This window comes from Petaurus breviceps, unplaced genomic scaffold (genome assembly GCF_028583685.1).
Source record: "Petaurus breviceps papuanus isolate PSGF00001 unplaced genomic scaffold, PetGlider_PUasm1.0 90887, whole genome shotgun sequence".
Classification (NCBI taxonomy): Eukaryota; Metazoa; Chordata; class Mammalia; order Diprotodontia; family Petauridae; genus Petaurus; species Petaurus breviceps.
In genome coordinates, this window is record NW_027187370.1 from 2,627,740 (window position 1) to 2,647,806 (window position 20,067).

At 40.2% G+C, this 20,067-nt stretch overlaps 1 protein-coding gene and 1 long non-coding RNA gene across 2 annotated transcripts in view; one reads left to right on the forward strand and one right to left on the reverse strand.

Moving 5' to 3' along the window:
* Positions 1-20,067, forward strand: part of PLXDC1 (plexin domain containing 1) — a 108,945-nt gene that overhangs the window by 34,981 nt on the left and 53,897 nt on the right. The window contains exon 7 of the mRNA XM_069074299.1: positions 10,945-11,044. Within this exon, the coding sequence (XP_068930400.1) occupies positions 10,945-11,044 (100 nt within the window). The remainder of the gene's footprint in view (positions 1-10,944; positions 11,045-20,067) is intronic.
* LOC138150831 (uncharacterized) lies at positions 40-18,442 on the reverse strand. The gene is made up of 3 exons (XR_011165664.1): positions 18,273-18,442; positions 3,549-3,645; positions 40-197 (listed from the first exon to the last, which is right to left on the reverse strand). It is a non-coding gene; the product is annotated as an uncharacterized lncRNA (long non-coding RNA).

A 20,067-nucleotide genomic window follows, 5' to 3' on the forward strand; every position in this document is an offset into this window, starting at 1 on the left:
CTAGAGTTAAGAGAGATGTGGGTTCAAATTCTGCCTCTTGACACTTACTGGGTATGTGATAATGGGCAAGTCAGTCTCTCTGAGCCACATTGTCCTCATCTATAAAATGGGAATAAGAATCAATATTAATAATACCTGTAGTACTTACCTCTTCCATGCCAATGCCCAGTGTGCTTCATGAGGAAATAGAAATGTCACTAGAGAAAATAAAATTGAGAAGAATAGCTCAGCTAGACCAAATATACACCAAAGAGATCTATGCAGGAGGTGACATAATTTTTTTTTATTTCATTAGTTTATTTTTTGATATACAGAACAAATGCAAATATTAAACAGTAAAAAAAAATCTTTTTAAACTCCAAAGGAAAGGAACAATTAGGTATTAGAAATGTATAGAAAAATGACTCAAAAGAAGCCCAGATTTTGTTATCGGTCTTATAACATTTTCCTTGTAAGTTTAAAAGTAAAGAAAGTTGCATTCTGTAGTATGAACATTACTGAAGTTAATCACACCTTTTCTGCCAGCTGGAGGTGTCATAATTTTAAAGTCACTGAAGCATCTATTCTCAGAATATATTAATGATACTGAATGATTAGGGGAAATTATGGGTATTATTACTGCCCCTATAGGACACAAAAGAGAACTCAATAACAACAGACCCATCTCATTTCTATAAAATCCTCTTTATGAATAACTTATGCACCTATCTGAGGTATCCTTGATGAAAGATAAGAATAAAAACAAAAAGAACAGGAGGAAGAGGAAGAAGAGAAGGGAGAAATAGAGGAAGAAGAAGGAGGAGGAGGAGGAGAAGAAGAAGGAGCCGGCAGAGGAGGAGGAAGAAGAAGGAGCAGGCGGAGGAAGAGGAGGAGGAGGAGGAAGAAGAAGAAGAAATAAGTAGGTTTTGATGTAGTAGAGAAAGAGCTGACCTCAAAACCAGGAAGTCTAGGGTTCAGACCTTGCCTCTGACACATGCTGGCTGTGGCAATCAGTGAATCAACATTTATTAAGTGGCTGCTTTGTGCTATGTATGCACTGTGCTAAGCCCCGGAATGACCCTCCCTGACCCTGGGCAAGTCAATCAATTTCTCAGTGCTCTAGGCAATTCTCCATTGTGATAAGTTCCAGAGAAGGTACTGACTTGCATTGGTAGAGGGAATCTCCTAAAACAAAGAAATCACAGGTCCAGTCCCTATGCTCATTCTACAAGAGACCCTCATCTTTATGGTTACACAGTTGTCTGAAAGGTCTGTCAGTCTGTCAATAAACATTTATTAAGCACCTAATTAATATGAGCCAGGCTCCATGCTAAGCTCTAGAAGGTATGGAGAATACAGGACCTCACTGTATTATTGTAGTGTGGCTATTAAAAAGGTGTTATTTACAGGTTCTGTCCACTGGGGAACGTTCTGGACTCCAGGTCAATTGTAGAGTCTTAATTTTTAAAAAAATATTTATTTATTCTAAATATTCTTTTCTTTTTAAATTTTAAGTTCCAAATTCTCTCCCTCTCTCCCACACCTTCCCCACCCACTGAGAGGACAAACAGTATGATATCAATCACACATGTGAAATCATGCAAAACATATTTCCATATTAGTCATATTGCAAAAAAAGGGATAAATTAACTGAACACTCTCAGTTCATCAGTTCTCTCTGTGGAGGTGGACAACATTTTTCCTCATGAGTCCTTTGGAATCATCTTGGATCATTTTATTGACCAAAATATTCAAGTCTTTAATGTGGAAATATGTTTAGTACAATTGTACATGTATAGTCTATATCAGATTGCATGCCATCTTGGAAAGACAGGGGACGGGGGACGGAGAGAGATGGAGGAAGAAAATAATTTGAAACTCAAAATCTTATGAAAGGGAATGTTGAAAACTATCTCTTTTTTTTTTTAAGCAATCGGGGTTAATTAACTTGCTCAAGGTTACAAGGCCAGTTATTTCTGGGTGTGGTGCTGAGTGTCTGAGCCCGGGATTCGATCTCCAGGTCGTCCCAACACTGGAGCCGGTGCTCTTACTCTCTGTGCTACCTGGCCGCCCCAAAAACTATCTTTACATGTAATTGGAAAAAATAAAATACTATGGGAGGGGGTATTCAAGTCTTTCACAATTGATTATCATTATAACATTACTGTTACTGTGTAAGATGATTTCCCAGTTCTTCTCACTTCACTTTGCATCAATTTTATGTAGAATTTCCCATGTTTTTCTAAAACCATTCCCCTCATCATTTCTTATGGCACAATAGTACTTCACAATCATATGCTACAACTTGTTCAGCCATTCCCCAGTTGATGAGTATCCTTTCAACTTCAAATATGTTGCCATCATAAAAAGCTGCTATAAATATTTTTGTACATATATGTCCTTTTCTTTTATCTTTGATATCTTTGGGATATAGACAAGTAGTGGTATTACTGGATCAAAGGTTATACATAGTTTTATAGACCTTTGGTCATAGTTCCAAATCATTCTCCAGAATGGTTGGACCAATTCATGATTCCACAACAATGCACTTATTTTTCCTCATCCGCTCCAACATTTATCATTTCTGATAGGTGTGAGGTGGTACTTCAGAGTTGCTTTAATTTACATTTTTTCTATAAATAGTGATTTAGAGCATTCTTTCTTATGACTATAGGTAGCTTTGATTTCTTCTGAAACCTGCCTATTCATAACTTTTGACCATTTATCAACCAGGGGAATGGCTCTTACTTTTATAAATTTGACTTGGTTTACTATGTATTTGATAAATGAATTCTTTATCAGAGAAACTTATAAAAAATTTCTATTACTTCATTGTCTATGGTACCTTTTAGAAAAATGTAATTTCCCTGATTATCTCTTTTAAGTAGGTCTATTTTTGCTTTTGCTCTGAGATCATAACTGCTACCCCTGCCTTTTTTACTTTAGCTAAAGCCTATTAGATTCTGCACCAGCCCTTTATTTTATCTCTGTGTGTCTTTCTGTTTCAAGTGTATCTCATGTCAACAACATATTGTTGGATTCTGGTTTCTAATCCATTCTGCTATACACTTCCATTTTATGAGTTAGCTCATCCTATTCACCTTCCCAGCTATGATTACTAATTGGATTTTTCTCCATCTTATTTTCTTCTGGTTTTTTTCTTCTCTCTCTCTTTTTATCCTGTCTCTCCTCAAAAGTCTGTTTTGCTTCTGATCACTGCCTTTCTGGGGACTTTTAATGAAAATTCATCTCATTTGGTTACTTTTGCCAACCACGCAGTTGAATACCACAAACTTGGGAAATTCTCTCCAGGCTACCTCAGTTTCTCACCACATAAACAGGCCCAGTACTGAAGCACTAAAACATTTAATTGTAACTGGAAGAAACTTTTAAATAAGCATAGATGACTCAAATAACAAAAACAGCATCATAGACATTCATCAGCAAGTACAATTTTAGCCCATTTCTCCCTGAGTAGTTTGGTAAACATGACCTTCTAAACTTACTGCTCTGATAGTGAAAGCAGGTACAAAATGGAGGTAGAATGAGGAATAGGGAACAGAATTCACCTTGTATGCTCTGAGCTCTGCTGCCACTCAGATGTCTTGTGAAGCTTCAGGGACGTCATGGAATTCCTGGGTTCTTGATAGTGTTACTGTTACATCCCTGTAACAGGATTTTTTTCTTTAATTAATTGGGAGAAGGAGATAGAAGGTGAATTTTTGCTGATTGACAAAAAATAAAAATTTAAACTCACTGTATCAAAAAAAGAATCATGGAGCAGCTAGGTGGCACAGTGAATAGAATACCAGCCCTGAAGTCAGAAGGACCTGAGTTCAAACTTGACCTCAGACACTTAACTCTTACTAACCATGTGACCTTGGGCAAGTCACTTAACCCCAATTGCCTTGCCTTCCCCCCTCCAAAAAAATTAAAAAAAAAAAAATTTTTTTAAAAAGAATCCCATCCTCTCATCTGAATAATTCTTGACATTGCTGCCCCCATTCCTATCTGTGTCATTGATACATTGTCTCATGGGAAATGAAGTCATGGAAATTTCTCCAATGAGTGATTGTGCTCTGGGCCCAGAATATTCTGGGGAATATATTATTATTCAGATGAACCTGTTATATCTTCTTTCTATTTAAAAAAAACATTGGTGTTCCCACAGATTATACTGAATATAATACTGAATATATTCTAGTTATATGACATGACATGAAATGACATCTATATCTCCAAAGAGACCACTATAGACCAAAGAGAGAGCATATGCAAGTACATAATACAGACGATCATATATCAGGGCAACATCCAAAGACCAAACACATGAGTCAGATATGTACATGGTACAAAGTTTTATATTATCTCAGTTGCATAATGTAGTTACAAACAGAATCTCACTTCCAAGAAAGTATGGAAAGTAAGGAGAATTCTGTACTGAATGTGTGATAGTTTCGGTTCTGCTAGCTGTCTGCTATCTATGCTCAAAGTGAATGCTGATCTCAATTCTAGAAGAGAAAGTGAAAGGTTTGAGAAATAGTTCTCTGTTCTCCAGGTTATCCACAAAGATAGAAAAACCAAAATATTAAAGAAGAAAGGCTTCCATGTAAAAACAAAGAAGAAAAAAAGATCTGCAGAGGTATAGGGGAGCCCTGCCATATATTAGTAGGCTGGAGGATGGAATAACATTTGCTAAGAAGAAAGGGGAAAAGGACCTGGAAGGGGGAAGGGGAAAAAATACCTGTAACTAAGAAATAAAGATGAGGCTTTTCCTAAAAAAAGAGAAAACTGCACTATAAAGAGAAAGTAGCTACTCCAAAAAACAATGTAGATACATAAGTGTCCTCAGGTGAGAGATCATTCTGTAAGGTTCAGAGGAAGGAGACAAATAGCAGTGATAAGTGACTTCCTGTTGAAGGGTACTGAACTGGCTATTTGTTAATCTGATAACAACAATAGACAGATCTTCTGCCTTGCCAGGGCATGTGAGAGAACCATAACAGAGAACCTGATTTGTCAAGCCTGGTGACTATTACCCACTGATAGTGATTCATGTGAATACAAATTATAAGGTTAGAAGGTAGCTTAGATATCATTGCTAATAATTACAAAGTCTATATAAAGAACCTAAAGACCTTAGGGGAACAGATGGTGATATTATCAGTGCTGTCCACTAAAGTCAAGAACTCCAAAAGAGAGACTCAGATTTGGGGAGTAATTGTAAATTGGTTAAGGAGGTCATGTCTGAGAATGGAATTTGGATTTTTGGACTATGGCTTACAATCTAAGAATGACAGGTTGTTGGCCAGGTATGGGATACATCTGTCTGGAAAGGCTAGAAAGAACAGATTTTCCCCTTTTTTGCAAATCTGGTCAAAAGGACATTAAACTGAAAAATAAAGGTGAGAGAGAAAAGTAGTTATCCAGTATTCTAAATACCATAGAGAAACTGCAATGAGGAAAGACGAATAGCAGTGGAAATACCTAAAAGTTAATAGGCAATAAAACCCAAGAAAGGAATCAGTTATGAGAAGCAAAGGCCTCAGATGCCTGTACACAAATGCACAAAATATGGTTTGTGCATTTTGTTAGCAAGCTGAACTGGGGACCTTAAGACAGGGAGACAAACTTGATCTCATAAGTATCATTGAGACTTGGTGGGATGAGACATGAATCATACTGAAATATGACTGTGAAATGGTATCCTTATTTAGAACACAACAAAATAAAAACAAGCTAGGTAAAAGGAGTAGGTTGAATGATACTGTGTAGTACCCCCTCTGGGCTACTTCCCCATCTTGTACCTGCAGTTGGGCACCCAGAGAGTGCTGCTATCTCAAGTTCTAGAAGTGCCTTGTGAGTGTTTGCTTCTAAAAGTATAGCCCATGAGCCCCCACTGGTCACAATTAACTGTTAGCAAAGACATTTACCAAAATTGCATAGTAAAAAATTGTAGCTACATAACATTCCCTTCCCCAGTTACCTGGGTTACACTGTACCGCAACTATATATACCCTCTGTGGGAAAGAGTGGGCATAAATTTCAAGTATAATGATAATGAATACATGTAGCAAACACATGTATCAAGGCAACTTACAACCCAGGAGCTGCAGGACCTGGAAGCCCTTTTTGCAAAAAGTCCTTTTACAGTAATCCAGGATACTAGGATTTTCCTCTTTCCATAGCTCAATTCTTGGTTGTCAGGGCTAACTCTTTTCTGTTTCCAAGGTCCCATTCCAAAAGTTTCTTCTTTCCTTGAGGAATTGTTTTTCTGTATCTCTGTCTAGAAAGTGTCCCTGCTCTCCCAGCTGTGCCTCAGACTCTATGGAAAGCAGACAGCCTGGTTTCTCTCTTTAAGGTTAGGGAGTCCTAGGAAATCATGGAGCTGTTTCCACTGGATCCAGGAGTTTTATATAAATATTTTATTTATATATCATCATGTGAGGATGGGCTCCACTGGTTATCTTGCTCCACTTAAAAATGATTACTTTTATTAGGTAAGAACTCTTCTTGATGGAATCAGTTAGTCAGAACTTCGTATGAACAGAGCCTGTACAACCCTTTCAATAAAAGTCATTGTGTGACAGACTTCATTATTCCCTGACAAATTTGTATAAAAAGAAGCAGTCTCTGAACCAAATAGAAACTCTCAAAAGTTTGAAAGCAGAGAGGAAGGAACAGGGTCATCACCTCCTATATGAGGCTTTTTATGATCTCCCCCAGCTGCTAGTGCCTCCCCATCAAATTAATTTGCATTTATTTTATATATCCTTGTCCAGTACTGAGGAACCACATCTGGACCCACAAGGGCTGCAGTCCTGCACCTATTCTATACCCAAACATTTGGTTATTGGAATAGATTTGATACTAAGAAAGCCTGACTTTTAATTAGAGGAATTAGGTTTTCTATTCTAAAACTCATTGTTTCTGCTAACAAACTCCAAGCCTGTCATTTGGGGACAGTGCTATGTATAGTAAAAAGTTATAGCTTTCAAATCTAAGAGATTCTCCAAAAGTGGAGAGGGATGAAGTAAATGTCAAATGTCAATCAATCATAAAACAAGCAATTTATTCCTATACAGAAAGATCTGCTAATCATGGAAGAATTACAGTGCATGTTAATAAAATAACCCAGATTGACAACATTCAGTTACTTAACCTATAACCATGGTAACAGTAGACTGGGAGGATAATATTTAAACCTCTTAGGACATAAAACCGTTTGCAAGCCTGCTAATTAGCCATTTTACATTTCATCTGGGTTAGGCACTGTTCAGCCATGTAGCCAGGCCAACTTCTCTGATACAGGATATTAGCTAAGATGTTTATAACAAATTCTTGTTTGCCATCAAGGACAGTGAAGCTAATATATTGTCTTCTTACTGCTATAGCCACTGTCACTTCAGGAACATCACAGCCACCACCTTGAAGGCCTCCTAGGACCCTTTAGAATTTACCAGGTTACTACCAGTCCTGGACACATCCATGGAATCTGCCTAAGATCAGGAACAAATAATACAAAAGTAAAGGCAGCCAGTGACCCTTGGCATAAACCCACCTACCGTGTTTCCCCAATAATAAGACACTGTCTTATTATTTTTTTGGACAGAAAAACACCAGAGGGCTTATTTTCAGGGGAGGGCTTATTTTAATGAACATTGACAGCAATTTTAATAAACAGGTAAATGTGAACAAAAAAATGTACCTTTATTCAATAAGCAAATCACTGGGGAAGAACAAGATGACGCGCTCACTGCTGCAGCTCTGATTGGATGCAGCTCGGAGCGCGGCGTGCGTTTCAGGGGAGAGAGGGGGGATGGTGCAGCGCAGGGGATCACCTTCACTACAGTAGCAATCTCAATAGGGCTTATTTTCGGGGGAGGGCTTATTTTCGAGGAATCTTACACAGTAAGGGGAGGGCTTATTTTCGGGATAGGTCTTATTATCGGGGAAATACGGTAGTTAAATCCGTATTCCTCGTGGGGAGTGGCAAGCTGGTCACCATGACCATCCTTCTCCAGTCCTCCCCTCCCCATCACTACTGGAGACACCAGATGCTACTAGAAGGGCTGTGACCAAAAGAGTGCTGGCTAGAAACTGTCTCTTTTTTGAACAGATCCAGCATCAAACCCCCTTGTTGCTATCATAATAATACCTAATGCTGCATGAGAATCTAGAACCCACCTTGAGGTGGTCAGGGTTAGTATGGTTGACCAGAGAGGTAGAATTGAAACTAATAGACAAAGAGAATATTCATGGACAAGAAAAGTTGCCTTCATGTAACCCCAAGTCTCTTCAGAATTGGGCCACTAAGAGCACCAGAATGGCTAAATCAAATCCATCAGACCTGGTGGAGAAGCTTGGGTCAAACCAGCTGGAAGCTGGGCCAGGGGGCAGAGGCAAAGAAATTTGGGCTGCATTGGTGCCCATGGAATTATTAGCATGAGTGTGACACCAGAGGACCTGAAGAAAGGCCCCCAGAATGTTGGGAGAATTCCTTATGGCGGATTTATAGGAGGGCATGTATTAGAATCAGACAGGATGAGAGGGGGAGGTATAGGTTGTTATCTGCGTTGCTGGATGGGATGTCCACATCGATGAGATCATAGACCCATTGTAGTATTTATGTGTATACCTACCTCCTAGGGTTGTTATGAGGGTTAGGGTTAATAAGGTAGTAAGGGCCTTCAAAGACAAAGAATTATATAAATGTCATTTATAATAATTATTATCATTCATAACAGCAATGAAACAGATGAATTGAGCTTAGGAGGGGGTGAGGGTGGGACTGGGCAGGAGATAGAGAAGACACATGCAACTCCCAATTATCCACATACATGGAGGAGAGCCCTGGCATGATTAATCCAAAAATGCAATCTAATTTAGCTTTGGAATGCAATCAGTGATTTTGAGAGAAGGGTGTAACTTTATCTTCCAAATTACTTTTGGCACAGGACGACATGGAAAGAGTCATGAATTCTGTAGGCACATAGCAGCTGGCCCCCAAACTGTGTTACTTGGCAGAAAGGATGAAAGATTTGCCATAGTACACAAAACAGATATTCAAGAGCTGACGTACAATTGGTGTAACTCGTCAGTGAATGAAATACAAACAACATGATAGCTCCAATTTATATAGTGCTTTAAGGTTTTAAAAATCCACTTCTCCTAACCCTGAAGGATAAGTAATGCAAACGAATGAGAGACTAAATGAGGACCTTATGATTGTTATTTTTGTTCATTCGTGTCCCACTCTTCATGACCCCATTTGGGGTTTCCTTGGCAGAGATACAAATACTGGAGTGGCTTGCCATTTCCTTCTCTAGTTCATTTTACAGATAAGGAGACTGAGGCAAACAGGGTGAAGTGACTTGCCCAAGGTCACACAGCTAGTAAGTATCCAATGCTGGATTCTTCCTGACTCCAGGCCCAGTACTCCATCCACTCTGCCACCTAGCTGCCCCGATGATCACACAAATCATCTTACAAATCTTCTAGTCTAATATCTTCATTTTATAGTTGAGGTAACTGAGGTCGAAAGAGTTTAAGTGACTTCTCCAAGGCTATGTAGGTAGTATGAGTAGTAGAACTAGGCTTTTAATATTATTAATAATAATAACTGGCATTTACATAGTATTTTAAAGTTTGCAAAGTGCTTTAAGTGTACTGTCTCGTTTGATCCTCACAGCACCTGTGAGGTAGGTGCTCTTGTAATTCCCATTTTACAGATGTGGAAACTGAGGCTGAAGAAGGTCCAGTGATTTACCCAGGGTCACACAGTTAATAAATGTCAAAGGTGGGACTTGAACCCAGGTCATCCTAGCTCTAAGTCTACCACTCTTTGCCCTGCATCACCAAGTAGACACAACAGATGACAGATATTGACAGACTAGAAAATTGGGTGGATTAGATGAGAAGAAATTTAACAGGGGTGACTATAAAGTCTTAGACTTGGGTTCAAGAAATCAACTTTATAAGTATAAGATGTGAGAGGCATGGCTAGAAAGAAGTCCATCTGAAAAAGATCTGGGCATTTTTGTAGAATGCAAACTCAGAATGAATTCACCATGTGATATAGCAGTCTCCAAAGCCAATGCAATGTAGGGTTGCAATAGGAGAGGCCTAACTTACAGAATAGGCAGGTGATGGTCCTTCTGTACCGTGCACTAATCAGATCTTATGTGAATAAGTTCAGTTCTGGGCATCCCCTTTTAAAAAAATAATATTAATAAGTAGGCAAATCTCCAGAAAGGAGTGAACTGAATGGTCAAATGACCTTGAGTCCATGCTATTTGACCACTGGTTGAAAGAATTAGAGATGGTTAACCTGGAGAAGGGGAGGGTCACAACAATTGCCTTGTAGTATTTTGGATGAAAGAAGGGTTAGACTGTTCTCCTTGTCCCTGAAGGTAGAACCAGGATCAACGGATCAAAGAATCAGAGTAAAATTTCAGCTTAATATAAGGAAAAACTTCCCCAACAATCAGGGTTATCCCAAAGTGGAATGAGCTGCTTTGAAGGGCAGTGGGATCCCTCTGTCTGGAAGTCTTTAAGTCAAGCGTGGCTGACCACTTGTTAGACATATTAGAGAAGGGTTGCTTTTTCAGGTTTGGGTTGGATTGGATGATTGCTCAAGTCCCTTTTAACTCAGAAATTAGGATATTCAATGAGTTCTCTGATTCCAAAGCCAGTGTTCTTCCAGCATGTGCATAATGAACATGGCCTTAGTAGAATAGAGGGACAGGGGGTTTCAGGTAGATGATATGGGTTGAGTTGTAGGGCTAGAGGGAATTAGGTAGAGGAGTGTGGGTTTATTTGTGGGCACAAGGGAAGAACGGCTCTTCATGTCTGGGGATTACCTTTGGGATGTAGAGGCCATGGTCATTCTGCTTGCCTTTGTCTCCTCTAAGTGATGTGTGCTCAACCAGACCAGGTCTCTTCAGAATCTTCTCCCCCTTTCAGATCCCAATGTCTGTCCTGGACATCAATTCTACCCAGCACCCTGTCAAAGCCGGCCTGTCTGATGCCTTCATGATTCTCAGTCCAGCCCCTGACATGCCAGGTGAGTCTTCAGGGCCCAAAGGAGGGTACAGTCAGTGTGGACTTGGCCTCCTCCTTACCTCCCAGGGTGGGTAGATGGTCACTGGCTCAAGCGGTGAGGACTGAATGGGACTGGGGGCCACCCTACCATGTCCAGTTATTTCTTGGGCTCAGGGATCCCCAAGGTCACAATATTTGATGATTAGATTGTTTTGTTTCCCAGAGGAGGTGATTGGATAATTTATCCACTGCTTTCACCCAGAGACCTATGGATGGCTCTTTCTCAGGCAACCCCGTTCTCTTCTATCTCTCAGATTTGTTAGAACATAGTGTGTTAAGATAATATTATAAAATAGAGACTCCTTGTTCTGTAGACAAGGGAAGGTTTCAATGAGATGCATTGTGTGTAATCAGTCTGTCAATAAGTGTTTACTAAACATTTATTATATGCCAGGTACTACGATGGCCTCTGAGGATATAGTGAAAGATACCTTGACCTTGGAGAGTTTATATTCTAGTGGGGAAAGAGTGGGAGAGATATGATGTATTTGTGCAAAAGTAAATGGAATATTTATACAAAATAAGTATGAAGTGATGGGAAGGCAGTGATGTACAGAATTAGAAGGGGTCTATTGAAGAAAGTGGCATTAGAATTAGACCTTGAAGGAAACATGGGGTTTCTAGAGGTACAGGTGAAGAGTGAGAGCCTCCTAGATGTGGGACATAGCCTGTATAAAGGCAGGGAAGTGGGAGATAGCAAGTGTGCTATTTTGGTTAAAGTGTAGAGTGTGTAAGGACAAGTAATAAGTAATTGGACTAGAAAGATCAAATAGTAGGGAAGAAAGAGCACTCCACCAGAAGCTGGGGAAGTCGGTTCCAGTTTTGCCACTGTCTTGTGACCTTAGGGCAGGTCAGTTCAATAAGCGTTTATTAAGCACCTGTTGTTGTTGGGGTTTTGTTTTTTGGGTTTTTGCTTTGTGGAGGGGGGAAGGCAGGGCAGTTGGGGTTAAGTGACTTGCCCAAGATAACATGACTAATAAGTGTTAAGTATCTGAGGCCAAATTTGAACTCAGGTCCTCCTGACTCCAGGGCTGGTGCTCTATTCACTGTGCCACCTAGCTGCCCCCTTAACCACCTGTTGTTCAGTCACATCCAACTTTTCGTGACCACATGGATCATAGCATGCCAGGCCCATCTATCCTCCACTATCACTCAAAGTCCATCCAAGTTCATGTTTGTTGTTTCCATGGCACTATTTATCCATCTCATCTTCTGCTGTCCACTTTTCCTTTTGCCTTCAGTCTTTCCCAAAATCAGGGTCTTTCCCAGTAATTATTCATGAGGTCACAAAAAGTCAGATATGACTGAACAACAACAAAATATAGTAATTATATATGTGTATATATAGTAATGGTGGGCAGTACAAGCTGTGGAGGGGGGTGGATCCCTAGACATCATTGCTTTTACCTCAAAATGAAGCCTGTGGACTAGATAGCACCGAACTTTGACACTTACAAGTTATTAGATCATGGATTGCTAAGTCACTCAACTTCTCTGAGACTGTTTCCACATATATAAAATGGGGATAATCACATCTGCTTTTCCTGCCAGATAAGATTGTTGTGAGGGAAATGCTTTGTAAACCTGAAGTGTGATAGAAATATGAGCTGTTCATGTTAGGAAATGAGATCTGATTTTATTGACTTCTAAAAAGGATCGTGGAGTAACCGTGAAGAGTATTCTGGTAACACTGGCCTAGGTCCTCCTGACAGCCTACAGAGTTGAGGGCTCAGAGTGACCCTTCCTGAGTGGTAATAAGTCTATTGGCACCGTCTCGTTTCCTACCACTACTTTCTTCTTTCTTTCTCGCTTCTTCCCTCATCCTATATTTCTCTTTCCCTTGCTTATTTTCCTCTCTCAACACTCATATCCATATCTTGGGCCTCTGCCAGCCCCATTCATGAACAACACTCAACCTCATTCCAGATTAAAGAAATTGGTAAGCCCTAGTCTAGTACATTTCCCAGAAGTTGAGAAGACACTAAGAATCACCTTTCTCTTTTAAAAACTTACATGATCCCCCTGCACAGATAGCAACTCTTGGATCTTTTGAAGGTCACCCTTTTAGATCCCCTGCCCTCCCTTTCTCCCAACACCTGCCTTCTCTCAGTGGTTCTCTAACACCTCTAGGATCAAATATAAAATTCTTTGTTTGGCTTTTAAAGACCTTCACCACTTGGCCCCTTCCCTCCTTTGCTGTCTTACACTTACTCCACATTCTGTGATCCGGTGACACTGGCTTCCTTGCTATTCCATCTTGCATTTTCATTGGCTGTCCTTTATGCCTAGAATTTGCTTCCTTCTCAACTCCACCTTCTGGCTTCCCAACTCCACCTTCTGGCTTCCCATGTTTCTTTCAAGTTTCAGCTAAAATCCTACCTTCTACATGAAACATTGCCTGGTCCCTTGTAATGCTGGTCTAGTGCATTTTCTCTGTCAATTACTTATGATTTATGTTGTTTGCAGGTTGTCTTCTTCCACCCTCCAACCCCCATTAGTCTGTGAGTTGTTTTTTTTTAACTTACGTTGTATTCCCAATACTTAGCCTGGAAAACAGTAGGCACTTAATAATGCTCTTGACTTGACGCATTGACTTGAGCACCACATGGTACAGATATTATCATACAAATACATTAACTATGAATTAAGCTTGTTCCATGACAAACACCACTTGTTCACATTGCCTGCTGAGATATGAAAAATGTTGGGGTGGGCAGAAGTCAGGAAAAGGCAGTTGATTTGCATAGTTTTCTGTGTGCCCATGAATTTCCCTTAGAGAGAACACATGGATGGGATTAGGCCCCCAAATTATCCTTCCTAATAATCTAAGGGGCTTCATCATCATGGTTGGCTGGGGAGGAGGAAAGCCGAGTGGGAGGGCAGCCTGGGGTTGATTTGTCCAGGACTACTGGCTTTAGAAAACCATATTAGGCCAATGTCTGAAATTGAAAAAGAACATTTTTCTTTTTAGTTTTCAAGCAAGCTGGTTATCAGGCAGCTATCCCTTTAGCTAAAGGCCATTGGACTCTGCAAACAGGGCTGGTTCTAGAAAATACTGGGGTGAAAGTTTAATCTTGGCACCTCAAAACATGTTTTGTGCTCTATTCTTTCTCCTCTTGGATTTCCCAACCTCTGTAGAGGCTTGTTCCTCCCTCTCTCTTATTAAACCTTGCTCATAGGTAAGGAATCTACCATTTAAACTTTAGTATAAATAAATTCTTCCATAATGTCCTCCTTGCATGGAGGTAGCCCTGGGTTCTCAAAGGCTAAACCAGAAGATTATAAACACTGTCATTTTCTGCCATGCTGGAAAGGCTTTGTGTATGGGCTTTGCAATAGACTTCAGTCTGCCATATATTTGAAAGTTATCTCTTCCATGAAGCCCTCCTTGATTGCCCGCTATAAAAAGTCATTGTTGACCTCCTCTCTTGGACCTGGCATCATAATTCTTTGTTTTGTGACTGTGCATAATTAGCCTTCTCTTGTGTCTTATCCCCCTTTTTAACTATATATTCTCTGAGGAGGGAGATCATGTTATTTTTGTGTAGCAAGGTAGAACACACAATTGACCAGAACCAACTCTGAGTGTGATCTATAGGATGCATAAACCAATATAATCTCTGCTTCCTCTAAACTTTTCATCTTCCCCAGCTCTCAAGGCAGCTCTCTGCACACAATAGATCAGGGGTTCCCACCTTTTTCAGTCTTGTCCCCACCCCACCCCCTTTGCTTTCCATACAACCTTCCCTTATCCCCATTCAATATGAGAGGAAATAAATTCTAGAGTTTACCATAAGGAAAAAAATCAATTAATTTCAATAGAATAGTATAATAACTTACCAAATATTCCCCATACCCTTTGGCAAGCTCCTTAGGCTCTGGGGATATACATACCCTAAAGTGGGTACCCCTTCAGTACATGCTTTTAATGATTATTAACCTATCAATTAATCAACAAGCATTTATTAAACAGCTGCTCTATACCTTCACTCTGTTCTCACTTCCTTCCCACCAAAGACTCAAACCGGGGAACCACCATGGGCCTGATGGGTGAATTCTCACCTTCTCTTGCCTCAAGATTTTCATCTTCTCAAGACCAAATTATGGGGCCTCTGCACTTCCTACCCATACAGCTCCTCTTTACATGGTGTCTTCCCCCATTAGAAAGTTCTTTGAGGAGGACTGTCTTGCTTGATTGTATTTGTATGGTACCGCCAGCCCTTGGCACAGTGCCTGGCACATAATCACTTACATGTCTGTTTGCTTGCATACTTTCTTTTTTCCTTCTTTTCTCCCTTCCTTCCTCTCTCTCTCATTCTCTCTACCTCTTTCTTTCTATCTACCCATCTTTTTTCTATCTACCTCTTTACCTATCTAATTATCTGTCTCTCTGTCTATCTACAGACAAAAAGAAAAAAATGAAATAGTTCCTGCCTTTGAGGGTCTTATCTTCCATGGAGGGAAACAAATTATACCTATATTAATATGAACAAAATCAATTCAAGGTAATAGGAGGAGGCAAGTGAAGGTAGAAGGTTAGGGAAAGCTTCACATAAAAGATAACATTTGAGCTCAGCTCTGAAGAAAACTAGGGATTTTGTGAGGAGACAATGCATTCTAGACATGGAGAACATGTGAATGTGGACAAAAGTTGGAAAGTCTTGAATGAATGAATGCATGAATAAAGAGTTATCATTGGAACTCCCTGCCTATCTGGAGCTGGTTGGAAAGTCACTTTACCAGGTAAGTCATGTAGTGGATAGAACTCTGGACCTAGAGTCAGGAAGACCTGAGTTCAAATCCAGCCTCAGATCCTTAATAGCTGGATGATCTTGGGCAAGTTACTTAACCTCTGTTTGCCTCAGCTTCCTCAACCGTAAAATGGGGATGATAATAGCATCTACTTCACAGGGTTGTTGTGAATATCAAATAAGATAATATTTGTAAAGCTCTTAGTGCAGTACCTGGCACATACTAAGTGCCATTTAAATACTATAATTATTAATCCAACCTAAGACACTTACTACCTGTGGGACCCTGGACAAGTCACTAGTCCTCTGTCTGCCTCCATTGCCTCATCTATAAAATGAGGATTGTAATAGTCTATCTCTCAGGGTTAAGAATCAAATGTGTAAAATGCATGGCACAGTGCCTAGCACATACTGGGTGCTTAATAAATGTTTCCTTCTTTCCAGGTGAGAAATTTTTTTTTAAGATAAGTATTTATTTATTTGTTTGTTTTTTTCTTTTTATCTATCTATTTATTTTTTGAGTTCTAAATCCCCCCCCCTGCAAGAGAGCATGCAATTTGATATAAACTATACATATATGATCATAGTATTTATTTATTTATTTTGTATAAGCAATTGGGGTTAAGTAACTTGCTCAAGGTTACATGGCCAGGTGTTTCTGGGTGGGTGCTAAGTGTCTGAGCCCGGATTCGATCCCCAGGTCATCTCGATACTGGGGCCAGTGCTCCTACTCACTGTGCTACCTGGCCGCCCTGTTTTTTCTTTTTATCTATTTATTTTTTGAGTTCTAAATTTCCCCCCCTGCAAGACAGCATGCAATTTGATATAAACTATACATGTATGATCATATTAAATATATTTTCACATTAGTCATGTTGTGAAAGAAGAATCAGAAAAAAAGGGAAAACCACGAGAAAGAAAAAAAACAGAAAACAAAAAAAATTTAAAAAAATAAAATAGTATGCTTCAATCTGCATTAAGACTCTGTAGTTCTTTCTCTAGATGTGGGTAGCATTTTCCATCATTAGTCTTTTGGAATTGTCTTAGATCATTGCATTGCTCAGAAGAAATACGTCTAACAAAGTTGGTCATCGCACAATGTTGCTATTTTTAATAATTTAATAATTCTTTGTTTTGTGACTGTGCATAATTAGCCTTCTCTTGTGTCTTGTGTTAAGTGTTAAATGTGTTAAGTGTCTGAACTCAGGTCCTCCTGAGTGTACAGTGTTCTCCTGATTTTGCTCATTTCACTCAGCATCAGTTCATGTAAGTCTTTGCAGGTTTTTCTGAAGTCCGCCTACCTATCTTTTCTTACTGCACAATAGTATTCCATTATATTCATATACAACATCTTGTTCCCCAATTCCCCAATTGGGCCTCCCCTCAGTTTCCAATTCTTTGCCACCACAAAAAGAGCTGCTATAAATATTTTTGTACATGTGGATCCTATTCCCTTTTTTATGATCTTTTTGGGATACAAACCTAGTCGTGGTATTGCTGGATCAAAAGCACAGTTTTATAGGTGTTTGGTCATAGTTCCAAATTGCTCTCCAGAATGGTTGGATCACTTCACACCTCCACCAAGATGCATTAGTGTTCCAATTTTCCCACATCTTCTCCAACATTTATCATTAGGAATTTTTATTTTAGCCACAAAAGAGGCAGTTGGGGGTATTGGATGGAGAAGCAGCTTTGGAAATAGGAAGAACTGGCTTCCAGTCATTTCTCAGAGATATTCTAGCTATGTGAACATGATCAAGTCTCTTAACCTCTCAATATATCAATTTGGATGTTGTTGAGAAGGAAGGTTAGCGGCCTGGGTCTGTCTGTTGGTCCTCAACTCCAATTGTAACCGACTTCTTTATTTAATAAAACTGCTTTCATTTGGCCTAAGTTTGAAGGAAGGTCCAGGAAACAGCACTTGAGTTCTGTAGGGAAGCTGGTTGTCTGTCCTTCATTCTAGAAGAGGACGATGATGTCTTGACTTGCAAAAGTCATCAACCTCACTTATGTCCTCCAGAGTCCTTAAAGTCCAGTGGCAAGACATGGGTCCGGATGACTGGAAATGGCCAGATATAGTGAGAAACCCTGGCCTTTTTAAGCTAAGGTGTTTTCCAGGTTTCAGTTTGTCTGAAGCAACACCTATTCAGTGATTAAAGGCTAGGCAAGAATTGAGGCAAAAGATGGCCTAGTTTGCCTTCTCAAAAGAATCAGTATGGGAGGGGAAGACCCTCTGGGTTTCTGACTGGAACTGAAACAATTGCTGTTTATAATCACACAGAACCACCAAAACCCAAACAATGAGCAAGAGAGGCTTGGACTGGGACCTATTATTGGCCAATCAGTGACAGCCACAGTGATTTGGGTTTAAGAGCATAGTCAAGTGCCGGGGTCCCACTGCCCGTGGAATCCTCACCTGCCCTACGGTCCTCTACTTACCCATATCCGGGTCTTCGGTCGTCACCGGCCCCTTGAGGGGAACAATCACCAGACAGAGAGCGCGGAGGGAGTTTTTGGGGGGTGTTTATTCTCCACTGATTACATCGCGTCTCGCGTCTCGCGTCCCTCCTCTACTTCCGCCCTAGGGCCTTTATAGCCCTTCCCGACCCTTCTCGCCCAATCATCAGTCCCAACAGCATTTATCACCATATATGGGCTCCTGGTTATACTAGTCTTCTTCTCCGCCCCTGGGGCGGGGCAGGGTCCCTTTACAGTCAAGTAGCTCCATTTGAATCCCAGTGGGCTTTGTCAAAACCTGGTTTTCCCAAGCTATATTTCAGGAAATCATAAACAAAAATTATGAGATGAAAGAGTTAAATGTTCCAGGGTTTTTTTTTTTTTGAGGGGGGGGGAAGATAATAGAATAAATAAGTAGGGAAGATAAAAATCTAGCCCCCAAACCCTAAAATATGTTGCGAAGTATAAGCAAACAAAATTTATATTCCTTTGGACAGAGAACCCAAAGGAAGGGTATGACTCCCCATGTGGACAGAGAGAGAGAAGGAGGAGGAGAAAGAAAGGAAGATAAAAACGAAGGAAGGAAAGTCAACTGGGGATGCAAGGTTTAATTATCATGGCAGAGTGAGGGATCGAGGGGATTCCACCAGCATAGACAAGCATTTAAGGTCCTCGGGAACTATCCTAAGCTCCATATATTTATTTGGAGCCAAAATGAACCTTGGAGGCCAACCCTCTCATTGTATAGATAAAAAAATGAGACAAGCAGAGGTAAAATGTTTTGTCCAGGATCACAGTTACTAAGTGTCTCAGGCAGGGTTTGAACTTGGTTCTTCCTGATGCCAAGTCCAGTGCTCCTCCCTCTGAGCCACTCTCCCTGTCTGCCCTTTTCTAACCTGTGTATCAGAGCCCCACTGAAATGGGAGGGGTTAAGAGCCAGCAATCCAAGCCACAGACATAACAGGAGTCTCTGTGAGAAGCTAGTGTTTGTAGAAGATGTTGATGGAACACTCAAAAGGGAATCACATTGAACAAGTGAAGGTGGGGGTGGGGGCCAGGGAAGGAAGTCTAAATGTCAAATTGAATGGAACAGACGGGAGTAGAATCAACCGAGCCAAGTCAACTGGAATAGAATACCAAGAGAATTAGACCAAGGCTGGGATGGAAAATCAGAAAAAGGAAAAACAGAATGGAGAAGAATGAAGTCCTGCCTTCATCCTCAGATGTTGTAGGGAAGGGGAAGCCTCAAAGCCACACCTTACGATGAAATATGAGTCTAACCAATCTAGGCCTGGTTTTCTTTAGCCCTAGCCATCTAACTCATATAAAGAATTGTCTTATCCAAGTTACAATTAATTATCTTATGTTAATTATAGCATAATTATGATTATCTTAATATTAATTATAATATAATTATAAATAATTGTCTTATCCAAAGAACTGGCTTTGGAATTGGAGGTGTTGAGGTTTAGGGATGCTCAGGACCCCAAAATTCCTACACACTAGGTCCTGCCCGAAATGAATTCAACCCATCTTTTTTCAGCCAAAGTAAGACAGTTTATTAAAGATTCACTATATTGGGTAGACTCTGGAACCTCACCATTGGCTAGACTCTTAAGGAATCTGAGCAGCTTCTTGGAAACGGGATGGGTCTTATATACAGAAAGATTATGGGAGGGATCTAGGGGTGGTCTAGTAGTATGGGAGGAGGGGTTTAGGAACAGTCTTGAGGAGGAGTCTTAGGACAGTCTGGATGGGACTGGGGTGACTAGAGGTC